Source organism: Solea senegalensis, linkage group LG14, assembly GCF_019176455.1.
Source record: "Solea senegalensis isolate Sse05_10M linkage group LG14, IFAPA_SoseM_1, whole genome shotgun sequence".
Taxonomy (NCBI): domain Eukaryota; kingdom Metazoa; phylum Chordata; class Actinopteri; order Pleuronectiformes; family Soleidae; genus Solea; species Solea senegalensis.
The window spans coordinates 13,048,472-13,072,627 of NC_058034.1; the positions used below are offsets into that span (position 1 = coordinate 13,048,472).

Here is a 24,156-nt window from a genome sequence, read left to right on the forward strand (position 1 = left end):
AAGCGCTGGGACTGGAATCAAAAGTAGAAAAATGGAAACTGAGTGTGTAAAAACAAAAACTGGGGGTAAAAAATTATCTTGTGTAGAATAAAGTTATTACAAGCATATAAGTTGTGAATGAGTGCAGCTATGAAGTCCCTTCACTGTCTCAGTCTGCTCACTTTCACTTTAGTTAGTTAGTTAACTTTGCTTGCATTTTCATCTGCTCTCCCTCTCTGTGTTGGAAATCCTCCTCACTCAGTGTATATTCTTTTTACCGTAACACGTCATGGTTAACCCATGACGTGTTACGGTTACGGACTGCACAGCTCCGTGCCAAAATATTCCATAGTCTCTGTCATTAGCATTCAGAATAATTACAGCAAAAATCTTATTCTATGATGGAAGTAAATCCAATACCCGAAATTCAATTGTTTGGAAGTCTTACATATTTCTGTCGTTTATTTTAAAGTTTTCATTTTGATGTAAAAAGTAATAGTTGTGTTTTGCAGAGCTGATGTTAAATTAAAAATAACCTAAACTAATTGTTATTGCTTGTTTGTTCCTGTAGCTATTCCACGAGGACGGGGAGTGCTGGGTCTACGACGAGCCTCTATTAAAGAGATTAGTCTCTCAGAGGCAATGAGAAGACTACGCACACTCGGATACACATACGTATGCATAAAGAAATGCACACTCAGAGTCTTTATAAGAACTCTTTTGCAAAACCACTTCTTATCCAAGCCTTGGAATGACTGATGATTGAATATGTACACAGCTTTGCATTTAACTGTAAAACAACAAATGTATGTAATAATACGGGGAAAGTATCAAAGATGTAACATAAAAATTAGACACTCTTCTCCGATTTGGGCAAACTCACTTCCACCACCAATGTGAGACTCTTCACCACAGAGACGAGTTTGGAGCAGCATCTACACATTTCACCTCTCAACGTCAGTCTCATGACGTTCATCAGCTCCATGCGACAAACCGGAGCAGCACTCATTTCCTTACACACATGTTTTTTTGTCGGGAGGAAGGGTAAAGGGGTGTGTGGCTGGTGTTCAAATCAAATAAACCTTGACTAAAACAAAACAAACAGCGCTCGACATCTCAGGGAATCTGGTAACTGAGGAGAAAAGCTGCTGCCCCCTCTGAGAGCCTGACAGCCTTATAACTGTGGAACAGATGAATCTTAAAGGGGCGGGGGATGCAATCTCTGCTTGCCTGCAACTAGACATAACTGTTGTTTATATATAGATATGATATACATATGATGGATATATAAATATATATTCTTTTTTTTATTTTCAATGCTCTTTTTGTTTATTTTTCTTTCTTGCAATAGTGTAAAATATTTGAGGATATAAACTTGATGGCTTTACATCTTTAGGAATCATTCCATTTACCGTTTTTTTTATATTCTGTTCTGCCAGCTGTTTGGTCCTTCACACAGTTCCTGTCTCAAGTGTTACTCAGAGGTAAAACAAAAATCCCTGCAGAACCCACAGCACAGATTTATGAAATATATGCAATTTAAAAAGAATCTGCATTGCCTGTCAATGGACAGATTTGTTTGTGTCCTATATGCCAAAAAAGGTTTGGAGAAGAGACTATAGGGACTTAAATCAAGGTCCTCTAAATATGTTTCCATGTTACCTGAAGGCATTTATGAACAAATAATTGTTTACATCTTTTTGTCTTTCTGGATTGCTGGTCTGTGATGAGGATGTAAAGCTTGGACTGAGTCTGGCGTGTGGAGACAGTAAGGAGAGAGAAAAAGCAACATGAGTGGACACATGAAATGCTGCTAAAGTTCAGTTGTTTTTTTGCCCATTGTTTTTCAAGATAAGAACCACATAGTGGGCAATGTTTAACCTAACCTACACCTCTGCTTTTTAAATCATCTTTTCATTCTTTATTTTACAGATGCATAAGTTAAATTGAGATGCTTTCATACTTGGATGAGATACAGAAATTTTAAAACAGGAAATACATTTCACCCGAAAATGCATAAGAATATTTGTTATGTGCGATTGGATCGAGTGAATATGAAAATAAACTTTGAGTCTTAAACTCAGTTAACCTGGTGAATGGATTTATAGACATGGTGCAGCCAGGGGAACACAAATTGGAAATTCAAACACATATGGTTGCTTCCTCTAAAGCAGAAGAATGCTTTTAGAAAGAATGCTCGTAAAAATTCAGACTCCTAGATACATTTGAAGTTTATTACTTTATTTCTTCTATGTTTTGTCTTTGTAAATTTTATTAAATCGAGGCCTTGCCATACATTTCAGTATCAGTCTGTCACCTGAGAGAGACCAATCAAAGCAAATGTATTTTTTATTTCCTTCTGATCATAACCAATGATTGTATCAGATTCTCCTCTTTATTGATGCATAATATTAAACCTCCAAGAGTTTATTTCTGTGAGATCTTGTCGTGGTTCTTTCAAAGTGCATCCCCTCCAGTGGCATTGCACAGAACATCTTACTTCATTTTACATACTGCCACATCGATATGCAAAGTTATGACAATGAGCATGGCAAACATAACTTTTGCATGTTGAATATCTGCAGTAACACAAACCACATACACTGTCATAAACTCAGTTGGCATTGTGTCAGGTTTGCCCGGCTAAAACTGCTGAAGTCTTAACAATTACAAATATTTATAAATGCAAGGAACATTTGTCTGTTGATCTGAAAGGATGGTCTTTGTTTGTCTGATGTACCTGTACTTCAAAATGCAAAACGTATGCTTTGGCCAGTTTGGGCCGATGTTGAAACATGACGAAGCAACATGGAAGCCACCGTGAAGCAAGACCTGAAGTACATGTAAAAGGAAATTCTACATAAACCCAAACAATCTTTATTTAAAAGAGATTGTACACATAAACCAATATTCTTAGGGACAATATAGTCAATATATGCCACTAAGATTGTGCTTGCTATTTAGTCTTTGTCCATTGGAATGTGTTTAAACCTCTCACTCTCCAAAGTTCCAAAGTCCATAGAAGTCAACAATTTTACATCCCAGATCAAAGGAGTTGTTTATTCACAATAATTCCACACACTGTGGTACAATAAACGTTAATAATACTACGAGCTCAAGCGACATAGTCTTAGAAACAGCTCTTTAATTACATAGCAGCGAATGAGGCCGTAACTTTATTAACAACACAAGTTGTAAACCTTGGATGGACATCATCACCCGCCCCACCACACTCGGTCATGGCTACACACCACAAAATCACTGTCTCTGCCAATTCAATACCAAACATCCCCAGAACACAACAACGACAACAACAACAACAACACTCAGAACAACACTCAGAACATGCACACCGACGACATCACAACAACAGTTTTATCAACACACAAGAACCCACTCCCATGAGTCTCTGCGCCATCAGCGCTCACCGTCCGCAAACGGTACTGCTCCGGTCACTACACTATTATTTTGGTCTGTTTCTCAACATTAATTAGGGTTCGAGCAACAAGGTTGCAAGAACCCTATTGAAATGCAAAAGATCATTATTATTATTACACGTTATTTTAGTTACTATTTTAAGCAATTAACATTTTGAACAATTTAGTTGTTGTTTTTAAATCATACCTACATGGATTGGCTCAGCAGAGGGGGCTGTTCTTCAGACATTTTTTTCCCATAAGTCTGTGCGACATCTCTTATAAAACCGCCTCGCGCCCTCAGCTCTCTCTCATTCGCTCCATCTACACTCAACGGGTATGTCGCACTTCTTATTGAGTTAATCTCTAGTTTTAGTTCGAGAACGTTTTACTGTTCTTCTGTTTCTAGGACCCTTCTCTCTGTGTGTATTTGTGTATCTTACTGAGCCAAGATTGTGGTTTTCATTATTTTTTCAACTTAAAGGAAGGAGTGAATTCTTCATTTCCTAGCTTACGTTAGCATTAACTGCAGGCCCGAGCCACGTGTTGTCCTCAGCATGTAGAGATGCTAACTGCTCTCAGGCCAAGGCTGCGTCATTGTCCTTTTGCAATGTGATGAATTAAATGTTGGTAGGGACATCTGAATTAATGTGAGGAAACGCCAACATCTCTGACTGCATGGGACAATAGATTAATACTAGTTTAGTGTCTTTTTATGACGATGGGGAACCAACAGCAGCTCCTGCGCAGTTAACTTTGAATGTCATTTTCAGCATTTAAATCAAAGGTTTTGGGTTAATTTTAAAACGTTTTCTTATAAGTTTTACCTCTGAAATGTTTACAGGTCCTTTGCAAGATCCCATGAGAATGAAGATGAATGACACGTGGTAAGAATCCAGCATGTGCTGTGCAGAGTTTTAGTTAAGTTAGACATTTAGAATATTTCAATTAAAGAGCATCTTCTTTTTCTCAGGTTCCAAATGGTCTCGGGTTTTGCTAGTCCAGTTGCTGCTCTGGTAATTATGTTCACTTTCCCCATTTTATGCTTGTGTTGAAGTCGCTGATGATATTACATGTAAGAGTAGTGGACAGAAGAGATTTCTGAGCAATTTCGTACTGAGACTTCTGTAGTTGGCTGGGCTCTGTTGCTCTTGATCTTAACTTTATAGTACTAATGTTTTGTCCCCCACAGGCTGCAGGAAGGTTCAGAGAGATGAACCCACAAAGGTAAAGCTCAGTGTATTTTAGTGTTTTCAAGATGGGTTTATGCTTCTCTTTAGGGCTTTGTTCTGCATTTACATATGCAACATTAACTACAGCATTGTTAACCAGAAATTGGTTTCCTGAACATACATGCTCTCTAAGGTTCAAAAGTTCTCACTTTCTGAACTGGATACTTATCGATCATCGTAACTTGAATAAACTTAAACCCGATTATATTGTATCTTGGATTCACATGTGCTTAACCTAAGGTCCATAAAAATGCTTGGACTGCTGATTCCAAACACTGCACACAACATGCCCAAGAGAAACATCAGTCCACCTATGATCTTGCATATGGCCCTGTGCTCCTGTGATGACATTTATTTGCTACTCTTGAAAAGATAGATGATGATCCTCTCAACCCACCAAGTTGATTTATCTGAGGCACTAAAATTATAAAATCTCAAAATGTAAAGGCCATTTTGTCGGCTAATTCATGTGTTCTGTTCCTGCAGGTGTGATGATGGTGACCTGACTGGCAGTATGGGACCAGGTAATTATAGTTACTTGATGAACTTGACCTAGTGGCCTAAAACCTGTCAATGATGACTTTTGTTTAAAAAACATTGGGAATCTCTCTGAAAAAGAGTGAAAGATAACTTTATTCTGATGCAGTGTAGACCTTGAAGATGAATTCAAGATAAGAATTTGTGCAGTTATAAACATTGTGTCTTGTCTTACAGGTCTCCATGCTTTTGGATCTGGCTTGAATGTTCTTGGCTGAGTTTCAGGTGAGTTTAGTTATTTTCTAATTTCGACATGTTGAATATCAATTTCTGACACAATGATGATCCCATAGTTCAACAGATTAACAATGACGAAGTAGCTATTGTCTTTCGCTCCTAACTGACATGTCAGCCTGTGACCTAGAAAGTAGTTTGTTTTTAGAGAGCATATTTTAAAACGTATTATTTTTACAGCATACCCTGTCAGCTGAGATTGTTACCCTCATCTGGAGGACGAAGTGGTCGATGGATGTGCTTCCACAAGAAAAAGGTGTGTAAAGCTGAATAAATGTGATTCTTTGATGCTTGACACAGTGATGATCCCATAGTTCAACAGATTAACAATGACGAAGTAGCTATTGTCTTTCGCTCCTAACTGATGCGTCAGCATCTGACCAACAATGTCATGTTTCCAGGTGACTTTTTTTCTAAATGAACAACTTGTTTTACAGTGGACTGGTAGTTTGTCCAGGGTGGACCCTGCTGTGACCCTTGTGTGGAGGATAAAGCAGTGGGTGGATCTACTTCCACAAGACAAATGTGAGTAAAGCAGCGTAAACTACTCTCTATTGATGGACACAATGATGATCCCATAGTTCAACAGATTAACAATGACGAAGTATCTATTGTCTTTCGCTCCTAACTGATGTGTCAAAACTGACTTTATCTTTGTAGTGTCTTTTAAAGCCCATTACTAACATTTGCTTCTCAACATATGCATTTCAACAGGTATTTGAGCCTGGCTGAAGAAATCATCACAGCCTTTTGGTGCGTATCTTCCCATGTGGACAGTATAGCTCTCATTCAGATGTGATGAGTTAGAATCAGGTCTCTGATCCAGTTGAGGATAACTGTCATGCATTCTGATCTGTATTATAAGCAAGACTGGAATTGTTTTTGTCCTCCCATTATCTCATGTAACTCTTTCTTTACAGACCAAATGGCATCATGAGCGGTTATGTGGACAAGATGTCTCACAAGAATGAGGTATGGAAAATTAAGAATTATTAGTCTTAAATGGAATAATCCACCTCATCTGGGTCTGCACATTAAATGCATCCTTTTTTTGTGGCCCATGAGGACTGACCTTTGTGATGACAATTGAAGACTGACTAAAAATCATGAAGTCTGTTCATATTAGCTCTAGCTGACTGGTCAGTGTTAAAAAGTTACCTCAATGTATCATTTGCATGTTCAATTTATACATCTTTCTTTGGCAGGTTATCGCCCATTAAGGCCTGGCTGGGACTGGATCGTTTGAGGTAAGAATTCTTTTAACGGTGAAAATGAAATGCTTCTAATGGGTTCAGTGATGTGAAACAAATGTCTGACCTGAACCTTAATGTGGACAAAATGTTACTGAGTAACCATGGAAAATAACAGTTTTCCTGACCAGTCTCTGACTTGTAATAAGATTTTTCTCTCTCCTGCAGGAAAGTGCTGCATCTCTTGGCCTTACCATGGTAAGCACTTATATACTAAACTGGTCACCAGTGAAGTTTGTGATTATAGTAGATGGACCACTAATCTGTGATGAAAAGATTCTGCCAAATGAGTTCCCTTGATTATAACCCTATACCGTTCCATTTTGTCTGAGTTTGTGGTCGACAACGCACTCTGGACATGTGCTCATGTTAGTACGTGGTAGTAATGAAACATTTCTTTTCCCACAGGAATGCATCCAAGTCCTTGGGTTCAAGCAGTGTGAGCCAGCTCCTCTCTGGAGAGGAACATTGTTCTATACACAAGCCATTTATGGGTTGCAACAAGGAAGCATGCTGGCATTATACACTGTCCAGACTTTGTGATCCTGTAGAAAATGGCGTTTAAAACCATCTTTGGCAAAAGTGATTTCAATGTTCCTGGAGATATTGAGCTTGAATACATATTCAATGAAATTTGAACAATGGTTCTTTCAGTCTCCTTGCATTACCAGAATTGTTCAATTTTTAATAAATAATTGAAATAAACATGCATGTTGTGGTTGATTCTTATGGATGTGACCAAGTCACGTGGTTTGACTATATGGCCCCGGATGTGACGTAGGGGTCGAGTAAACTATGCCAACCGAAATCAATAACCGCTATCTTCAATGGTGATTCTGTTGAGCGTGATCGGTGCTCTATTATAAACTCACGCCAATAAGTGGGTGAAGGTGGATACGGTGACCCGTAAGTAACCGCCCACAAGCGATGAAAGCAATGAAGAAACGAGCGCACTTCGGTTCAGTTGTTGGTGTTTGCAGGCGGAAGTAAACTCGCGGCGCAGGATGTCCATAGACTACCAGATCCACATAAATCAACAGTGTATGGCTGCAGACCGGAGCCTCCCGTCTCGACCCTTGAATCCACGCCCCCAAGGAAAATAATTTTCAATATCAAAGCTTGCGTCGGGAACCGCTCGTCTGTTGCCATAAACATAAAATGACACTGAATTGCGTAAAATGTCTTAAACATGAGATTTATGCTCCACAATATAATCTGCCTGGATATGCCTCAGTTAAGGCTAGAGTGTATGGCCTCAGTCTGGAGCCTCTCGTCTCGTGCCACTCGCTTATTTTATAATTTTCAAAATAAGAGCTCGCGTCCGGTATTGTCTTTTAACCAATGGGTAAAAGTAATCATGCTAATACCTATTAGTATATACTAATACTTATAAAAAATACCAGATGGAAAAAATATACAGAACATAAAATGAATAGTAAATATTGCAAAAAAAATCTATTGTTCAATATATATATATATCAGATAACCACATCATTGGAAGTAACAAGAGTCGTGGGAAGTAATTCTTACGCAGAATACAGAGCCTATGTTGGTTCGTTTCAATTTTCAACAAGTTCAATGGTAAGTTTGTTTTTATTTGTTTTTATTTAATTAGTTTTGTGCGTAAAATATCAGTAAACTGTTTCCAGTAAACCTTCCTCCTCCAACTTACCCTGTGGGTATGGCAAAAGCAAAACAAAAGCATACTTATGATCTACCATCTTATGACCATGTCTTTTTTGCAAAAAAGTGACTACACAACCAGCCACTCTGTTTCAAAGCATATTATAAAATACCTGACATGCAGTTCTTACAAACAGTAGCATCCGGAGCAATGTATGACAGAGTACATGAGCTGATATTCACTGACAAACGTCAGCGTTACACGCTGATGCTGTTTCGAGTGGCTAAGGAATCGCATGTTTCCTCAAATAAACAACTATACAGATATATACAATCCGCGAATTGTATTTTGGACTGCGTGGGCTTGCTGTACACTCTGGGTTGTACACGCCCATGCATGAGACGGGAGGGCCCGAGAGGTGAGGCATGAGACGAGAGGCTCCAGGCTGCAGCCATACGGAGTCGGGAAGTCGATGTCGTGTGGAGTACAGTCCCCGGAGCAGCGTCTTCCCCAATGTTGGTACGGTGGTTCCTGCTTCTGCTCGGGACTCTGTCCACACAGGCCGACTTGTTCCAGTTCGACAGCATCACCAACGTCTCCTCTTACTATTTTAATTACATTTATTGCAACATATGGGAGGGGGAGTGTCAGCCCAGCCAAGACGATGCTTCACAGCAAGGTAGGAAACAAAGAAATGAACAGATACACATTTGTTTAGGTAAATAAATCAAATCTAAACAATATGAGGCTAGTCACATGACGAACCTAGCCGCGACTGCTTACTGCACGTTCATAAAAAACGGTTTATTGTGTGTCAGTTCCCAGCAGAGAACTGTGGGCAGGTTTTCCTCAGGACTACATCAGTGTGCTGCATCAGTGGTACTGTAGCCTGGGCCAGTGCTGTGAGTCTGGAGACTGTAGGATAACCAACAACATCACAGGTATTCAGATACCGTCAGTCCGATTAACATGGTGCCCGGTACACAATACACGAGACAGCTCATGTGCAACACCCACGAGATGATCATCTCACTTTCTCTTCATCTTGTCCTCATTTGTGATGTCAGGCTTGTTCTTGTTGCTCATATTTTACTGTTTGTCTCTACTCAATGAATGGCAGTTTATTTGGTACAGTTGTTCAGTTGCTTGTAGTTGACACACATATCAAATTGGCTAATCACAGCATTAAGACATGTAGACATGGTCAAGAAGACGACCTGCTGACGTTCAGTGGAGTGGGAAAGAAAGATTCAAGATTCCAATTTGAACATTTGAACGTGGTGTGGTTGTTGGTGCCAGACAGGCTAGTCTGAGTATTTCAGAAACCAGGGATTTTCTCACACAACCATTTCTAGAGTTTATATTTAATACTCTTTACCTCCTACTTTGTTGTGATTTTGGCTGTTGTAACACTGCAAATTTCCCCACATGGGATGGATACAGGATTATCTGGTCAGAGAAAGATGAAAGCGTCTCGTGAGTAACAGTTCTCTGCTTTGCTGATGTCAGAGGAGAAGATCCAGATTATAGACCAGAGTATTAGAGAGGTAACAGTAAATCGAATAATCAGTCATTATAATCAACGTCTGTTGAAGACGTGTATCTGAATACACACCACATTGAATCCTGAAGCATGAACTAAGGGTGATGTGTGTTGTGGGAATTTTTGTGAGTGAGATGAAGCACGAGAACTGAGTCGGATGAATACAAGCGAGTTGCAACCAGAGGAGCACAGTTTACAGAGTCGAAGAGTCTGCAAATTGAACAACACTGAGCAGAGAGAAACAGGGCGTATATAAACATGTCTTCAGCAGTATGTGTATACGTGATATAGACGAACAGAAGGTTCATTAGATAGAGCAGTTGTCTGACATGATGCCAATAAGCTGTTAAAACTAGCAGATATCAGTAGAGAACAGGGAGTTTCTTGGGAGGAGAGGGACCTTGAGATGAAACGGGAAACTTATAATTGCCCTCTACACCTCGTGTGACCCAAGAAACAACTATCCACTGAACCTTGTGTGGCCTAAAGAAACGTCTGTGTGCATGTAATATGCTATTACATGTGTGGTCCAGCTTTTCTTGAAATATCTATTTGAGTCCATGCTGTGACTAACAAAATAAGGAATAATTCAATATTGTTCTATTCTTATAACAAAGGTTGAATATGTTAATATTTAAGCACTGTGCAAACATTGGGACAACACTAAATTGTTATTAAATGTTTTGCCTCCGATTAATCACTTGTTTTTTATTTCCATTAAGAAGTTAAAAACCACAATTGACCGGTTTCGTCAAATGCCCAATCTTAAAATATTGGACATTTCATTGTGATTGACTGACATTTTTTACTATTAAAACATTTAAAGCCTTATCGCACAACCCTATGCACACGGTATGAATACAAATATTCAAGCACTTCATCATTGCTGAGGTTCTTGTCACTGACATTTAGGATTTGGCACTTTCTTTTGAGCAGGTCTGGCACGGGACCTTCAAACAAAGCTCCATGGGCAGCACCTTGCTCAGTCTGTGGTCCTGAAAGCCATCCAGGGTTTTATCATCGACCCAGAGTCCAACAAGCCACTCACCCTCTCCTTCCATGGCTGGTCTGGCACTGGCAAGAACTTTGTGGCCCGGATCATCGCTGATAACCTGTATCGTGACGGGGTCAAGAGTGAGTGCGTGCGCTTGTTCATTGCTCCGTTCCACTTCCCACACGCCAGGCTAGGGGACACATACAAGGTAAAATATGGACGTGCCGTACTCCCCCAGTTGTAGTTAAATGTTTAGTTTATGTTTTGTAATTCACTGTAGAAAAGATGACGATCAGATCAGACATCGATCCCAGCACTGACGTGTGTGCTTAGAATTTGTCTAGACAGGACAAACATGTCGGAATGGTCCCATCTAAGGCCATTCTTGCACAAGTGAAATGAGATTCAACAAAGCGTGGTACGTAGGATAACCTTTAAACAGAGCCTGTCGGAATCTGCTGAATTTGTAAATGTGGACTTCTAAACTCTGAATTATTTGCTGTGACTACGTGTCTCTACATGCTCTGTCCTTTGTAAATGATAAGAGATCACAACCGTCTCTAGTGTAGTATTTATCAAAAATATTAATAAGAAACGTTATTTTAAATTCTTTAAAATAACCTGTTTTTTAAAGCTGTAAGAGAGAATTTGAAACTAAAATGTCAACTGAGAATGTATTATATATATATATTAACACTTATGATACACCCAAGACCCTCAACAAAGTTAGAAATACATCTGTGTCCATTGTCTTGTGTGTTTATTAGTGTTTTTAAACACTGTAGTCCTTATCTTTGTATTAAGGGCCAGCTGCGGGAAGCCATACGGGACATGGTGTTGCGTTGTCCTCAGACTCTGTTCATCTTTGACGAGGCTGAGAAGCTTCACCCGGGCCTCATCGATGCCATCAAGCCTTACATGGATCACTATGACAATGTTGATGGGGTTAGCTACCGGAGAGCCATCTTCCTCTTCCTCAGGTTGGTCCTTTACCATGACATGTCCTAAGCTGAGTAGCATTAAAAACACCACAGCCCTCCTTTTTGTATTTCACAAACATTTTCAGATGCTGCATGTAAGCGAACCCTCACTTTTCTCCGCCACCGTAGACCTCATGTATTTTTTTGCTGTGTCTTCTGTCTCTACAGTAATATTGGTGGTGCAACAATCAATGATGTAGCACTGGATTTTTGGCACTCTGGTCAAAACCGAGAGGACATCGGTATGGAAGACCTGGAGCATCGACTTCGAACTGAAACTATGGAATCTCAAGGTTTGCTGCAGTGCTCTCTTGAGCTGTTTCTCTACCCGTTTACTTCACGGTCAACTCTTCTGATTGACCAAAACAATTAGCTGAAAGCTGCAGAGAACTGCAGATGGGGGATATTGATTTTTGGCAGATATCCTTTCACATTAAAACAAATCCTTTGTACTATCATATAACAACATTAAAAGGCGGGGCTTGAAATTTGTTTTTATCTCATCCAGGTGGGTTTGCGCAGAGTGAGTTGATGTCTGGTCACCTGATCGACTTCTATGTGCCCTTCTTGCCTCTGGAATATCGCCATGTGAAGCTTTGTGCACGAGATGCCTACATAGCCCGAGGTCTGGAGACAGATGAAGCTACGCTGGATGAGGTGGCTAAGGCGATGCTGTATGTCCCTAAAGAGGAGAGACTTTTCTCAGCCCAGGGATGCAAGTCTGTACCCCAGAGGATCAACTTCTTTCTGCCCTAGAGAGAGAGAGATGGAGGATAAGGGAGATTACTTTACCTGCCTCTGCACACAGAGCCACAGCGGAGATGTGCATTGTTTGCTCTGCTCTATGTACTCCCTTCACTCACACATACACAATGCATAGACACAGATACAACCCGTGTCTGTCCATGTCCCTCAGAAAAGACTTAGGTCCAGCATTAAGACAGGAAGGCCGTGTGAGGGTTAACCTTGCCGTAATCGTAGGAAACGTTCACGTCAGGCCGTGAAGCTCCAGCTGCCGGGTTTGAAACCTCACAGTGTGGAAATGAAGAAATTAAGTTGTGCAGTGGATGTCATAGTGGAATACACACATTATTTATTTCTGGGCCTTGGTATCACTTTAAATTTCCTGAATGAATTTAATTCCGACAAGATATTGATATTGAATTTTCAATTCAATATCAATTTATTTTGAGATATTTCAGTTTCCATTCCAATCTTGTTTGATTACGAAAGATTTCCACAGATGTAATGCTGCAAACTGTATATAATGTGGATCTCTCTAACCTAGTGCGTCATTATGAATATTATTGTTTACTTAAAAAAATTTACTTTTTTTATTTATTATAACCACAACGTGCAACTCCTCAGTACAGTTGTAGGTGCAGTCACGACACCAGAGCTTCTGAAAAATGGCATGTAGAAGTATTTTTAATTCTACACTATCGATGGCAAAGTAACGAACTAACCTGCACTTGGATGTTAGCTTCTCACAGTCACGCGAGACTATCGAGGTCAAGTTTCATGCCATTTCAACAGTCAGTCACCAGAAAGAAGGGGGTTGTCTGTCTATGTATCTGAAAATCTATTTTGTTTTTAAATCCAGTGTTATTTATTTCTGTTATCTTAGACTGAGGAGGTCTGAGTTGTCTCTCTTACATTTAGATCAGGTTATATGTCACACGTTAGTACGTATTGTCAGACATGTTTGACATCATTTGTGCCATATTTGAACATGTTACTTTAGCTGATTATTTGGGTGGAATTGTTTAAATGCTGTCTGGATGCTTCTGTAAGTCATTAACATGACTTGTAAAGAACATTGAATGACATTGTGGTGTGAAGAGTGTGTGACAGATGACAACAGTGATGTTACTTGAAATAGTTGTGGTATTTAACCAGACCATTTGAGAATTTATTATTGTGTTTTTGATATTAGTTACCTGATGAAAGTGTTGTTATTGTCACCATTATTGCTTCATTTAAAGAATTTGTACTTTGTTACTCTGTGGCACAGTTTATTCTTCGACTTGGTTTCCGCCTCTGCTTTACAGATTTTGCTGTTTAAATCTCTAGGGTCACATCACAAGAACAATGTGAAAAGAAATCATCACAAAATAAATAAAAACTCTTAACAAAACCTGTTTTATTTAATGCACTAATGTCATTTCAACCAATTGGAGGAGTCACTTTTGAGTTAGTGTCTTGTGCAGGAATCTTTTGTTTGCCACAATCCACATCTACAAAGGCAATTTTTCTGTTTGTTAATAACCTTTTTTGTGAACCAACCTTGCACAACTTTTTTTCCTTTTTGTTTTTCGACAGCAAAACTGTCCGACACTAACAGACTCACAGTCCTGTCCGACTGTTTGTCTGTTGTGGGACAGGACATATCAGTGAGACGCAGTCCGAGACACACTTTGTCCATGTTTGCGTGACAAGGAGATGAGGAAAGAGGAAACGAGGAAAGGATGTTGGAGCAGCATCAGGACGGAGACGATAATGTGAAGTTGCCCCAAGTTCATTTTCTGTTTTCATGCGTTCACAGAAACCAGCAGCGAAACACATGGACTGGATTTCACTGACTGGACTGGATGTGACCAGCACCTTTCTTTTCATTATTTTTTTTTATTTCTTTCCTCCATCCCTTCTTTCATTCCTACGTTCTTTCCTTCTCTTACATCCTTTATTAATTTCCTGTTTACTGTCCCTTCTGTCACCACATTTCATGACATTTCATGGACCAAACTATTACTATTAACTTGGTTATTTGCACTTCAAGGCCACCGTAGTAGAGCTGCAGCTAACAATTATATTCATAATCAATTAATTCTCAATGAATGGAGTAATCGTTTGAATTAAACTATCTGCAGCAAAAGGAAGCTGTTGCAGGTGAAAGGAAAATGCTTTTATGACTCAAATGTACATTAACAAAGAGGGAAAACATAAGAAATAACTGCATTTTCTTTCTTCTCTGTATTTGCTTTGCATGTAAACTGCTTTAAGGAAAGAGTCTGATTAATTAACCTAATCCTATATTTAAATTTGTACTTTAATCTTTCTTCTTTTTACCTTCTTCAGTTTTTGTAACAATCCATGTAGCATGTATTACTGACCACAGTGCAGCCTGAGTGCCTTCTTTCACGGCTGATCCTGAGGACAGGCGGTGGGTCGTTATAGAGTGCTGCTCTGCCTTGGTAAAGTGAGCAAACTTCCTCCCATAACTGCAAACAAAAACATGTTTTTTTTTGCATCATTTTTTTTCTGAGTCACCATGGATGCTGGAGTGGACGCTGGAGTCACTGTGGATGCCAAAGTTGCAGTAATATTTGTGGTTGCTGTCTTGCAGCAGGTTTTCAACTGACGGACAAAACATTTTTCACAAAGACTTTTGTGCAAAAGCCACAGTGATAATGGCTGCTTTGCACACAGTCAAGGTGGCATTTGAAGGCACTGTATCCTAAAAGACAGATAGGAAAAGTGATTCATAAGTTTCAAGAAACAAACAAAACGAATAACATCATATTTCTTAATATGTAAGGCTCATGGGGAAATGAAGGCCTTTCAGCATTGAAATTGAAATAAAAAAAAAAGTGATAAGATGACCGTCTGTGTAGTTCCTCTGCGTATCTCCTTAGCTCAGCGCCTGCTTCATCGGTTAAGGTAGTGTTGCTCTAGAAGAGAATTTTAAAATTAAATTGTATTTTGTATTTTTAACATGGGAAAATGTTTAATCCAGAATCAAGTAGTAATTAACTGGATTGCATTTGCCGATAAGCCTGTCCTAAAATATATGCAGGCTAATCTAATCAAATGACACTGTTGACAGAACTTTTGTGTTCAAATGTGCTCTTTGACGCTTTTTCGTTTATAGTTGAAAACGGAAAAACGATGGTATTTCCGTTTTCTCATTAATTGGTTTAAACGAAAAACTTACACGGACCCAATAATAACGCGATATAGTTGGTACATCAATAGTTACATCCATATAACTGCTATTTACGTAATTGTTGTGCCTTTGTTTACTGTGATGTGTTCTGAATTGAATTGCACACGACTTTTCATCTTCTTTCCCTGTGTGTGGATCAAGCGAACGCGTGGTCTCCTCCCATTGGCTCTGATTACTCTCCTCTGATTGGCTAAGAGCTGTGACACTTCCGTGTTGGGTTTCGGAGTCGTCGGCCAATCAGGCTCAGACATCTGTTCCGAGCCGAGAGGCGAGAAGCGTCTGAGTCCCAGTATTTGTCCTCACTGTAACATCACTGTGTGACAGAGAGCGGACACACAAACACACAACACACCCTGTTTTTGACATATTTGCGTTTGTTGTTCGTATTTTTAATCGTCGCGACGCCTCCGCTCGTCATAACGACCGTTAGGATGCCGCCGCTGCTGCTGCCGCTGCTGCTGCTGGCCGTGTCGGCCGCGTCTGTCCTGGCCGAGTCCACTGTCCATCTCCGAGAGCAGTTTGAAGATGGAGGTGAGCTAATTGGACACACAGTTGTACTATGCATCTATAATTAAACCATTTCCTTTATACGTAGGTTAAACTGCAAATATGTCACATGGTACAGTGTTGAGTGGGTGACAAAGCCGGCAACTCTCCGTCTGTTCTGTCTGGCTTTTAAATGCGTTTAGGGTTTCGTTTTTTAAAAATTAACGTATTGTGTAGTGACTGCAGGGCTGAAGAATAATATCGTCACCATGACTGTATTTCATCTTTGAACCCTCGCCTCTCCTCCATCACACTCTCCTCCTCCTCCCCCTCCTGCTCCTCTCTGCCCTGGTGGACATCCACTATCTGTCCTCCCTCCTTCACCTGCCTGCTGTGACTGTCCTCCTCTTTCATCGCCACAGGGCAGCACGCTATTAGGAAAACATGTAATTACGCTGGTGAATATCGGCCATGATATGACTTATATGACGATAATTAAACAAATGCTCACGTTATATATATATATATATATATATATCAATGCATTTATCCGTGTAAATATAATAGTTTCAGTCGAAATGCAGTGCAAAGCCCCCCCCCACACACACACACCCTTTACTGTCCTGTCCAATAATGGTAGAAATTTAAATTTAAACAAAACAAAAAAATCTGTAGTAAGGTAACAAAAAAGAATTGTATATATATATAAACATGTCAATAATAGGTATGAGGGAAGATTTAATTAAAAGTGTGTTAAGTGGTCAAATGATATGAATATGTAATTAAAGTGATTGTCCTCCTTTGTGGGTAGTCCCTGGCTTAACAATGCTAGCCTGAGGAACATTCTACATTAATCATAGGTCAATAATTGTGTATATTGCACATGTTGGTATAGCGATGTATTGTACAGCCCCAATCACCATCTCCCTTTTATTTGGAGTTGACATTGTATTAAATTTTAGAAGAACATTCAAGCAAAAACAAACCGTATAGACATACAGGAAAAATAGACAAAACATTCAATAAAGGTGAAATAAAGGGCTAAGGCTGTGATATAGTGGGTGCACAAATGTATGCATGTTTAGGAGAGTACACGTCAACACATGAAAAACAAGTTTTCTGATTTTTCACCTTTTTTAATGTGAATATAATGTGTGAGTTCATCATTCATTCATCATCATCAATCATCATTTTGTGGACAAAACAAGATATTTTAAAACGTAATTTCCAGCTTTTCCAATTTCTAGAAATTTCAAGAAAATAATCGATGGATTGATCGATTATGAAAAGGATTGTTATTTGCAGCCCTAGTACATAAGATGATTTCCACTGTTTGACCATCAGTCTCATGCACGACACAATGGAATTTCTCGATCCATTCGGTATCGAGGAAACCTGTGTCTGTCCTTCAGAGTCAATGCATCTGCAAACAGAAAACAATGTCATCACCTGTCTCTTAACAAACACAGTGCTGAGAGTGAGGCACCTGTGCACATGCATCATCACACTAAGTGGTGGATTTGTGGCTTGTGAGTTTCTTTAACTGGGCATAAACTCATTTGTGCAGATGCCTGGACAAGTCATGCAGAGGTTATTTGGACACTTTAAATTAACCGTAGGTGTGACTGTGACAGTGAATGGTTGTTCATCTCACACAACCTGCCCAGGCTGTACCCTATAAACTCTCAGGATAAAGTTGTAGACTATGAATCAATGATTTTTGGGTCTGTATTTCCTACTTACATATTTATATCATATTTTGGTACAGCTCAGTGTTTGCATCATCTTTAACTGGGCATAAACTCATTTGTGCAGATGCCTGGACAAGTCGCTGGGCAGAATCCAAGCACAAGACAGACTACGGCAAGTTTGTCCTGTCGGCAGGAAAGTTCTATGGAGACGCAGAGAAAGACAAAGGTGAGTAGATAAGTCCGCTATCACCCTTACAGCCTGGATCTGTTACCCTGATGCAAAACATTTAATTCACATAAACTTTGGTTATTAATCCTTATCTTATTTATCGTAAAGTATATTCAGTTTACTGCTCAGGTCACTTAAGTTAGAACTCACTTCCACTGCATAATAATGTGATGTGGTGTATTTATGTCCCTTTTTTTAATCTTTTATTTATTTGTTAATGCCACCTTTGATGGTGGAGTAACACCAAGCTAGCACTAATTATAGGCAAGATCCACCCTTAAAAGTTACAGTAGGCCTCTCAGCATAATGTAAATCAGGTGTTGTGAAAAAGAGCAGCACTTGTACTCGTCCCTGGAGTCTGTTTATGTCCCTATAATTAAATCTGTCGTGTCATGGGAGACTTTGACTAATAACAATGGCAGTATAGAGAGAGAGAGCATGAGCTCCTATTGGCTGTTCCACTACAACTACTCTGCATTAAGGTCCCATATGGTAGCATCAACTGCTGATGCTGCAAGCAATGGAAAGACTTGGAGAAACGAAACACAGTAAAACCCATGTTTCTATTGGCAGAGTTGCAGAGATGCACAGGTTGCCTCAGGTCATCTGATGATGTTTTTCTTTGAGTTCTTTATCTGTCAATGCAGCCTTCAACAACAATTAACATGAGGTTACGTGAAGTCAAGCTTTGTGTAAGAATAGGCTGCAGGCATTTAAGAAACACAAGGGAGTAACGCTTTTCTTTCGCCCAATCAGCTGACTGTTGTGGGTCAAGCTCCACCCGTACCCTTACTCTGGTACCCCAAGGGAAGGGTACTAAAAATGGAATGGTTGGGGCCGGTTATTTTGTTACTATCCCTAATGAAAACTCAACAAAATACGTACTTTACCGAACTGAACTGTTCCACTGTGGAAACACGGCTTATCAGTCACACTAAAATCAAAAGTGAACTCTCTCTAAGCTGGAAACTTTAAGTATAAATACTTTTCGTGACTGATGACATTAAAGTGGTGACTGGCTCAGTGGACTCACTTTTTTAAAAAAAAATAAAATGTTCCACTCAAATGGGTTTCTTCTGAAAGTATGGCTTCTTGCTGTGATTCTGAAAATGTGCCAGTATCTCAGTGAAATGACCATGAGTGCAGGCAGACTCTCAGAGTGGTTCTATTACTAGTGTTTTTTTCTCTGCACATCGTCATCACACCTTCACACAGCTGAGAAGAGGCCAGTTCAAACTCAGATGCTCGACTGCAGTGACGCCCGTCTCTCTGTTTGCAGGTCTGCAGACGAGTCAGGACGCCCGCTTCTATGCACTGTCCACTCGTTTCGATGACTTCAGCAACCAAGGCCAGCCTCTTGTCATCCAGTTTACTGTGAAACACGAGCAGAGCATTGACTGTGGTGGAGGATATATTAAACTGTTCCCCTCTGACCTCAACCAGGAGGACATGCATGGAGACTCCACCTACAACATCATGTTTGGTAAGTTTGGACAGGGAAACTGAGCAACCTTGGTTTGCGCTTTCTTCCTGTGTGACAATAGTATGCAGTTCTATTAGACACCTGTCACCCACTAACTATAGATAGAAGTCTTATTTGTTTGAGTTTTACAGTTCTTATTTTCATCAGAGCGTCTCTTCTTCCTGTCTTTTTATGTGGACATGTGTAGGTCCTGATATCTGTGGCCCTGGCACAAAGAAGGTTCATGTCATCTTCAACTACAAAGGCAAGAATCATTTGATCAACAAGGATATCAGGTGCAAGGTGAGACTTCAATAACCGATTGGTGTTTCAATTCGGGAAATGGCAAAAAAAAAAAAATGTAATCTTGTATGTCCTGTATTAGCAACATTGGCATTGTCCTTCACACACAAAAAAGCGAGTCATCAAGGACACAGACATTCATTATATGTAAATAAAGCTTTAATGAAATTACAGTAGCTGCTAACATTTCCTTTCTGCCCTGCAGGATGATGAGTACACCCACTTGTACACCCTGATCGTCAACCCTGACAACACGTACGAGGTCAAAATTGACAACAAGAAGGTTGAGTCTGGAAACCTGGAGGATGACTGGGACTTCCTGCCTCCCAAGAAAATTAAGGACCCTGAAGCCAAAAAGGCAGAAGACTGGGACGACAGAGAGAGGATTTCCGACCCTGATGACAAGAAACCAGAGGTCAGTCCGATTTGAGTTTTATTTTCAATCATTTTGCGTCTATTTGGGCCACGCGGTGGAACTCAAGGCTCGCACAGTTGCCTCACAGCAAGAAGTTTGCTGGTTCGCATACTGGTTCATGTCTTTCTGTGTGGAGTTTGTAAGTTCTCCTCCCGCAGTCCAAAAACATGCAGAGGTTGTTTGGACACTTTAAATTAACTGTTGGTGTGACTGTGACAGTGAATGGTTGTTCATCTCACACAACCTGCCCAGGCTGTACCCTATGAACTCTCAGGATACAGTTGTAGACTATGAATCAATGATTTTTGGGTCTGTATTTCCTACTTCTACACTTTTATTCTATGCAACCCATATTTTTTTATACGTCTTAATATTTTGGTGCAGCTCAGTGTTTGCATCATAAAGACTGTCTGCAGTGTTGTACCTTACTAGCACTGGGTGCACTTCCTCACTCGATGTCCCACACTTTGTCTTGTTGAACTGATCAGTTCATCCTCAGTTGAATCTGCCAAATGACTAAATGTAAATGTTATCGTATGTATTATTGTTTGTAGGACTGGGACAAACCTGAGAACATCCCAGACCCTGACGCGAAGAAGCCCGATGACTGGGACGATGAGATGGACGGAGAGTGGGAGCCACCGATGGTCACCAACCCTGATTACAAGGTGAACAGTAAATATTTATAACAATTGATCGACGATGCTTCATTCTGTAGGTTAAATAAATGCCAAGAGATTCCATCAGAGAATGACTTCATGAAGACTAATCATTTAGTCATCCAGTATCATGTGACGAGTTTGTCTTAAAATGAATGACGCAGACAGTTTCAGGGAATAACTAATATTAGATGAACTAACTTTATTTCTAGAGTATGTAAGCAAAGAGACTTAACACATAACTCCTCAGAGTCTGACAAACATCTGATCAGAAAGAATTTACACAGCTGTGACTAAATTCAGAGCCCATAGAGGGCGCCAAATCATCAAAGAGTAAGCCTCATACTTGCTAGAATGTGAAAATTAAAGATGTAGCATTGCAGTGTTGTCAAATTGTTAAGAACAATTTAAATAAAATGACAATACATTTCTTGTCTTTTAATTTTCATTGCACAAATCGCCGAAAATCAATCCATTATTTAGAAATGTCAGTTTCAGGAGTGTTACATTCCCATTGATGACCCACCTTTCATCAGTGTTTTATGAACTTCCACACAGCCGTCAACCCAAGACAAACCTGTCCACCAACAGATTTGCTCTTGTAATTCCTCAGACATTCACTGTAATCTCTGTCTTGTGTGTTTGCTGTTGTTGTCCACAGGGTGAGTGGAAGCCCAGAGAAATTGACAATCCTGCCTACAAAGGAAAGTGGGTTCACCCTGAGATTGACAACCCAGAGTACACGGCTGATCCTGAGATCTATAAATATGGCAGCATTGGTGTGATTGGACTGGACTTGTGGCAGGTTAGTGGACATAGAAGCTGCCTCTTAATCACTTTAGGACCGGTTAAAGGGCAGATTCTCAGGGAAAGGAAATGTATCCAGAGAACGCAGCTTTTACTTGTGTCTCAAATACCTAGTGTTAAAATGTTCATTCTCTTTCTTACTTTTTTTTTTGTCACAAAGGTCAAGTCTGGTACTATCTTTGACAATTTCCTGATCACCAATGACCCCAACCTCGCAGAAGAAATAGGCAACGACACATGGGGTAAAACTAAGGTAAGTCCAAACCTTTACTCTTTTTTCCACTTGCATGAAGTTGTAACTTTAGCACATACTGTGTGTGTTAATGGCCCGTGCTTGAGAGGTGTAGCATCCAAAGAAATGTAACCATTAAGAGGTGACTTATCTCTTTTTATTACTTCTCTGTGCACTCCAGGATGCAGAGAAGAAGATGAAGGAAGGTCAAGAGGAGGAGGAGAGAAAAATACGTGAGGAGGACAGCATGAAGAGGAGAGAAGAGGCGAAGGACGAAGGGGAAGATGAGGAGGGGGAAGAAGCGAAAGATGAGGAGGGGGAAGAGGAGGAAGAGGAGGGAGATGAGCAGGAGGAAGAGGAAGAGGAGGAGGAGGAAGATGATGAAGGAACAGACTCTAAACTCAAGGATGAGTTGTAAATGTTGTGCAGGAACTGCTTATTAAAGAACCTGGCTGTCTGAGTCAATAAGCCAATGGTGCACTGCTGGTGACTGGGAGGATGATGATGATGATGATGATGATGATAAAAGACCGTGGTGACTGACACCCGGGGTGGGGGCTGGGTGGGATGGGGTTTCTCATTAGTTTGTTTGTTTAGCAAGGAAACAGGTAAAAAATGGCACTGAATGTTTAATTCCCTGTTTTCACGTGCTACTGCTTTTGTTATTGTTCTGAAACGACAAATAGTAAAAGGAAAAGAATGAAGATGTTTGTCACAACTGGAAATTATAAAATGTAGTGTTTCACATTTTAGACATATTGTCATGTATGGTTTTTTTTATCTAGATTTTAATGAAGTGTAATTTTGTGGTGACATGAAAAAGCTATATTTGTGGACAAGGTCATGTACATGTTTTGTTTTTTTACCTCATGTGTTTTGTTTATTTTATTACTGCCACCTTTTTTGTTTGTTGTTTGCTTGTTGTTCTACAGAGTTTGACCTCGTCATGCAGGTTCTTGAGTCTGTTTTAATTTATAACCTCTAATTTAAACATGGGTTAATGGCAAGGTCAATAACTAACAATGGATGTTTGACAACCTGTTGAAAGAAGAAACTTTGTCGTCCATAGGATTGTTTGATGGGATGCCTCAAGAAAAACATTACTGTAAACTTAACTCTTTTCTCCTCAGTGCACATACTGTAGTCTCCTGTGTCTAAATAAACTGTTCTCAAACTCGGATGTATTTTAGGAGAACTTGGTGTCCTCAATTAGTTTCCTGATTTCTGATGCCACTATCTGTCACAAACGGTCCAAAAGATGATCCTTTTGTAAGAGATATTTTGTACTAATGGTAGTTACTGAAGTGGGAAGGGTTTGATGTTGCTGTCTAAGAGAAAAAAGAAAATCTGACGGGTTCTGTTCTGACCAATAAAACCAACTGAAGGAAAAAGAGCAAATGAGCTTCTCAGTTTATTGTGTTATAAACTTTTATCAGGGCCCGAGCTCTGGATCGCGTGAGGACCTCAATGTATTTCTTAGGCTTTTATTCTTCTCAAATGTTCAATGTCGTTCAAATGAACATGCTTGTAAGCATATAAAATTGTTATACCCTTTAAGGTTTTTGTTAATCAGTGTAGTTTTGGCACATCACCAAATTGCATTGCGATATTTGGAAAAAGGTGGGATGCAGAAAGGTCATTCAACCCTGTCCAAGCCCAGGAGGCAGACAACAAGTGAGAAAGCAGTAGAGGAAGGCAACCGAGGTGGAAAATAAATAAAGCAATGTTTAACAAAGCTGTGAAGAACTGAAGCCCTACTTAAAAGAAAACAACAGCCTGGAACTCCTTCATGCAGTTACCCTATATATGTCCGTACAAGTTCTGGAGGAGCCACTTACAAAGACCTGCTTTGATGACCAAAGGCATGAGCCAATCACCGTCCTGGATGACATGCCAGAATAGTAAAGTATGTATTGTAGTAGTATTTGTGATAGTTTCACAAGGAGTATAAACAGACACTTTCAGACATTTCAGACGACATACCAACCTATGACTTTTTTGTGTCTTTTTGGACGACATACTAACCTATGACTTTTTTGTCAAATTTTGGATGACATACTAACCTATGACTTTTTTGTCAAATTTTGGACAACATACTAAACTATGACATTTTTGTCAAATTTTGGACGACATACTA

The 24,156-nt window shown here is 39.8% G+C and overlaps 3 protein-coding genes, 1 long non-coding RNA gene and 8 other non-coding genes across 14 annotated transcripts in view; all 12 read left to right on the top strand.

Moving 5' to 3' along the window:
* Positions 1-2,418, top strand: part of osbpl9 (oxysterol binding protein-like 9) — a 29,515-nt gene extending 27,097 nt beyond the window's left edge. For all 3 annotated transcript variants that reach the window (XM_044044823.1, XM_044044824.1, XM_044044825.1), the window contains one exon: positions 551-2,418. In XM_044044823.1, the coding sequence (XP_043900758.1) occupies positions 551-625 (75 nt within the window). In that variant the 3' untranslated portion in view covers positions 626-2,418. The remainder of the gene's footprint in view (positions 1-550) is intronic.
* A 1,278-nt stretch (positions 2,419-3,696) lies between these two features.
* On the top strand, positions 3,697-7,353 carry LOC122780302. Its single transcript, XR_006361686.1, has 13 exons — positions 3,697-3,732; positions 4,240-4,282; positions 4,369-4,411; positions 4,588-4,622; positions 5,114-5,151; positions 5,342-5,389; positions 5,579-5,654; positions 5,836-5,923; positions 6,113-6,151; positions 6,319-6,370; positions 6,604-6,645; positions 6,817-6,846; positions 7,057-7,353. It is a non-coding gene; the product is annotated as an uncharacterized LOC122780302 (long non-coding RNA).
* On the top strand, positions 3,997-4,078 carry LOC122781361. Its single transcript, XR_006361797.1, has one exon. It is a non-coding gene; the product is annotated as a small nucleolar RNA SNORD74 (small nucleolar RNA).
* Positions 4,451-4,519, top strand: LOC122781356. Its single transcript, XR_006361793.1, has one exon. It is a non-coding gene; the product is annotated as a small nucleolar RNA SNORD75 (small nucleolar RNA).
* LOC122781350 lies at positions 5,193-5,275 on the top strand. Its single transcript, XR_006361787.1, has one exon. It is a non-coding gene; the product is annotated as a small nucleolar RNA SNORD79 (small nucleolar RNA).
* LOC122781353 lies at positions 5,434-5,517 on the top strand. Its single transcript, XR_006361790.1, has one exon. It is a non-coding gene; the product is annotated as a small nucleolar RNA snR60/Z15/Z230/Z193/J17 (small nucleolar RNA).
* Positions 5,690-5,771, top strand: LOC122781352. The gene has a single exon (XR_006361789.1). It is a non-coding gene; the product is annotated as a small nucleolar RNA snR60/Z15/Z230/Z193/J17 (small nucleolar RNA).
* LOC122781351 lies at positions 5,957-6,038 on the top strand. Its single transcript, XR_006361788.1, has one exon. It is a non-coding gene; the product is annotated as a small nucleolar RNA snR60/Z15/Z230/Z193/J17 (small nucleolar RNA).
* On the top strand, positions 6,688-6,750 carry LOC122781355. The gene has a single exon (XR_006361792.1). It is a non-coding gene; the product is annotated as a small nucleolar RNA SNORD78 (small nucleolar RNA).
* On the top strand, positions 6,909-6,983 carry LOC122781360. Its single transcript, XR_006361796.1, has one exon. It is a non-coding gene; the product is annotated as a small nucleolar RNA SNORD47 (small nucleolar RNA).
* Positions 7,354-8,710: 1,357 nt separating the features above from the next.
* tor3a (torsin family 3, member A) lies at positions 8,711-13,926 on the top strand. Its single transcript, XM_044044037.1, has 6 exons — positions 8,711-8,951; positions 9,091-9,213; positions 10,752-11,017; positions 11,614-11,789; positions 11,958-12,082; positions 12,298-13,926. The coding sequence occupies exons 1-6, from the start codon at positions 8,786-8,788 to the stop codon at positions 12,543-12,545; spliced, it is 1,104 nt and encodes a 367-aa protein (XP_043899972.1). The 5' UTR covers positions 8,711-8,785; the 3' UTR covers positions 12,546-13,926.
* A 2,057-nt stretch (positions 13,927-15,983) lies between these two features.
* calr (calreticulin) lies at positions 15,984-23,417 on the top strand. The gene is made up of 9 exons (XM_044044036.1): positions 15,984-16,266; positions 18,037-18,138; positions 19,421-19,624; positions 19,812-19,906; positions 20,112-20,321; positions 20,876-20,989; positions 21,642-21,785; positions 21,948-22,040; positions 22,201-23,417. Exons 1-9 carry the CDS (start codon positions 16,167-16,169, stop codon positions 22,435-22,437), a joined length of 1,299 nt encoding a protein of 432 aa, XP_043899971.1. The 5' UTR covers positions 15,984-16,166; the 3' UTR covers positions 22,438-23,417.
* The last annotated feature ends 739 nt before the right edge of the window (positions 23,418-24,156 follow it).

Coding starts and splice junctions, on each gene's coding strand:
- tor3a (XM_044044037.1), top strand. CDS start 8,786: ATGTTGGTACGGTGGTTCCTGCTTCTGCTCGGGACTCTGTCCACACAG. Junction 9,214..10,751: donor GATAACCAACAACATCACAG/GTATTCAGATAC, acceptor TCTTTTGAGCAG/GTCTGGCACGGGACCTTCAA. Junction 11,018..11,613: donor GGCTAGGGGACACATACAAG/GTAAAATATGGA, acceptor CTTTGTATTAAG/GGCCAGCTGCGGGAAGCCAT.
- calr (XM_044044036.1), top strand. CDS start 16,167: ATGCCGCCGCTGCTGCTGCCGCTGCTGCTGCTGGCCGTGTCGGCCGCG. Junction 21,786..21,947: donor TTGGACTGGACTTGTGGCAG/GTTAGTGGACAT, acceptor TTTGTCACAAAG/GTCAAGTCTGGTACTATCTT. Junction 22,041..22,200: donor ACACATGGGGTAAAACTAAG/GTAAGTCCAAAC, acceptor TGTGCACTCCAG/GATGCAGAGAAGAAGATGAA.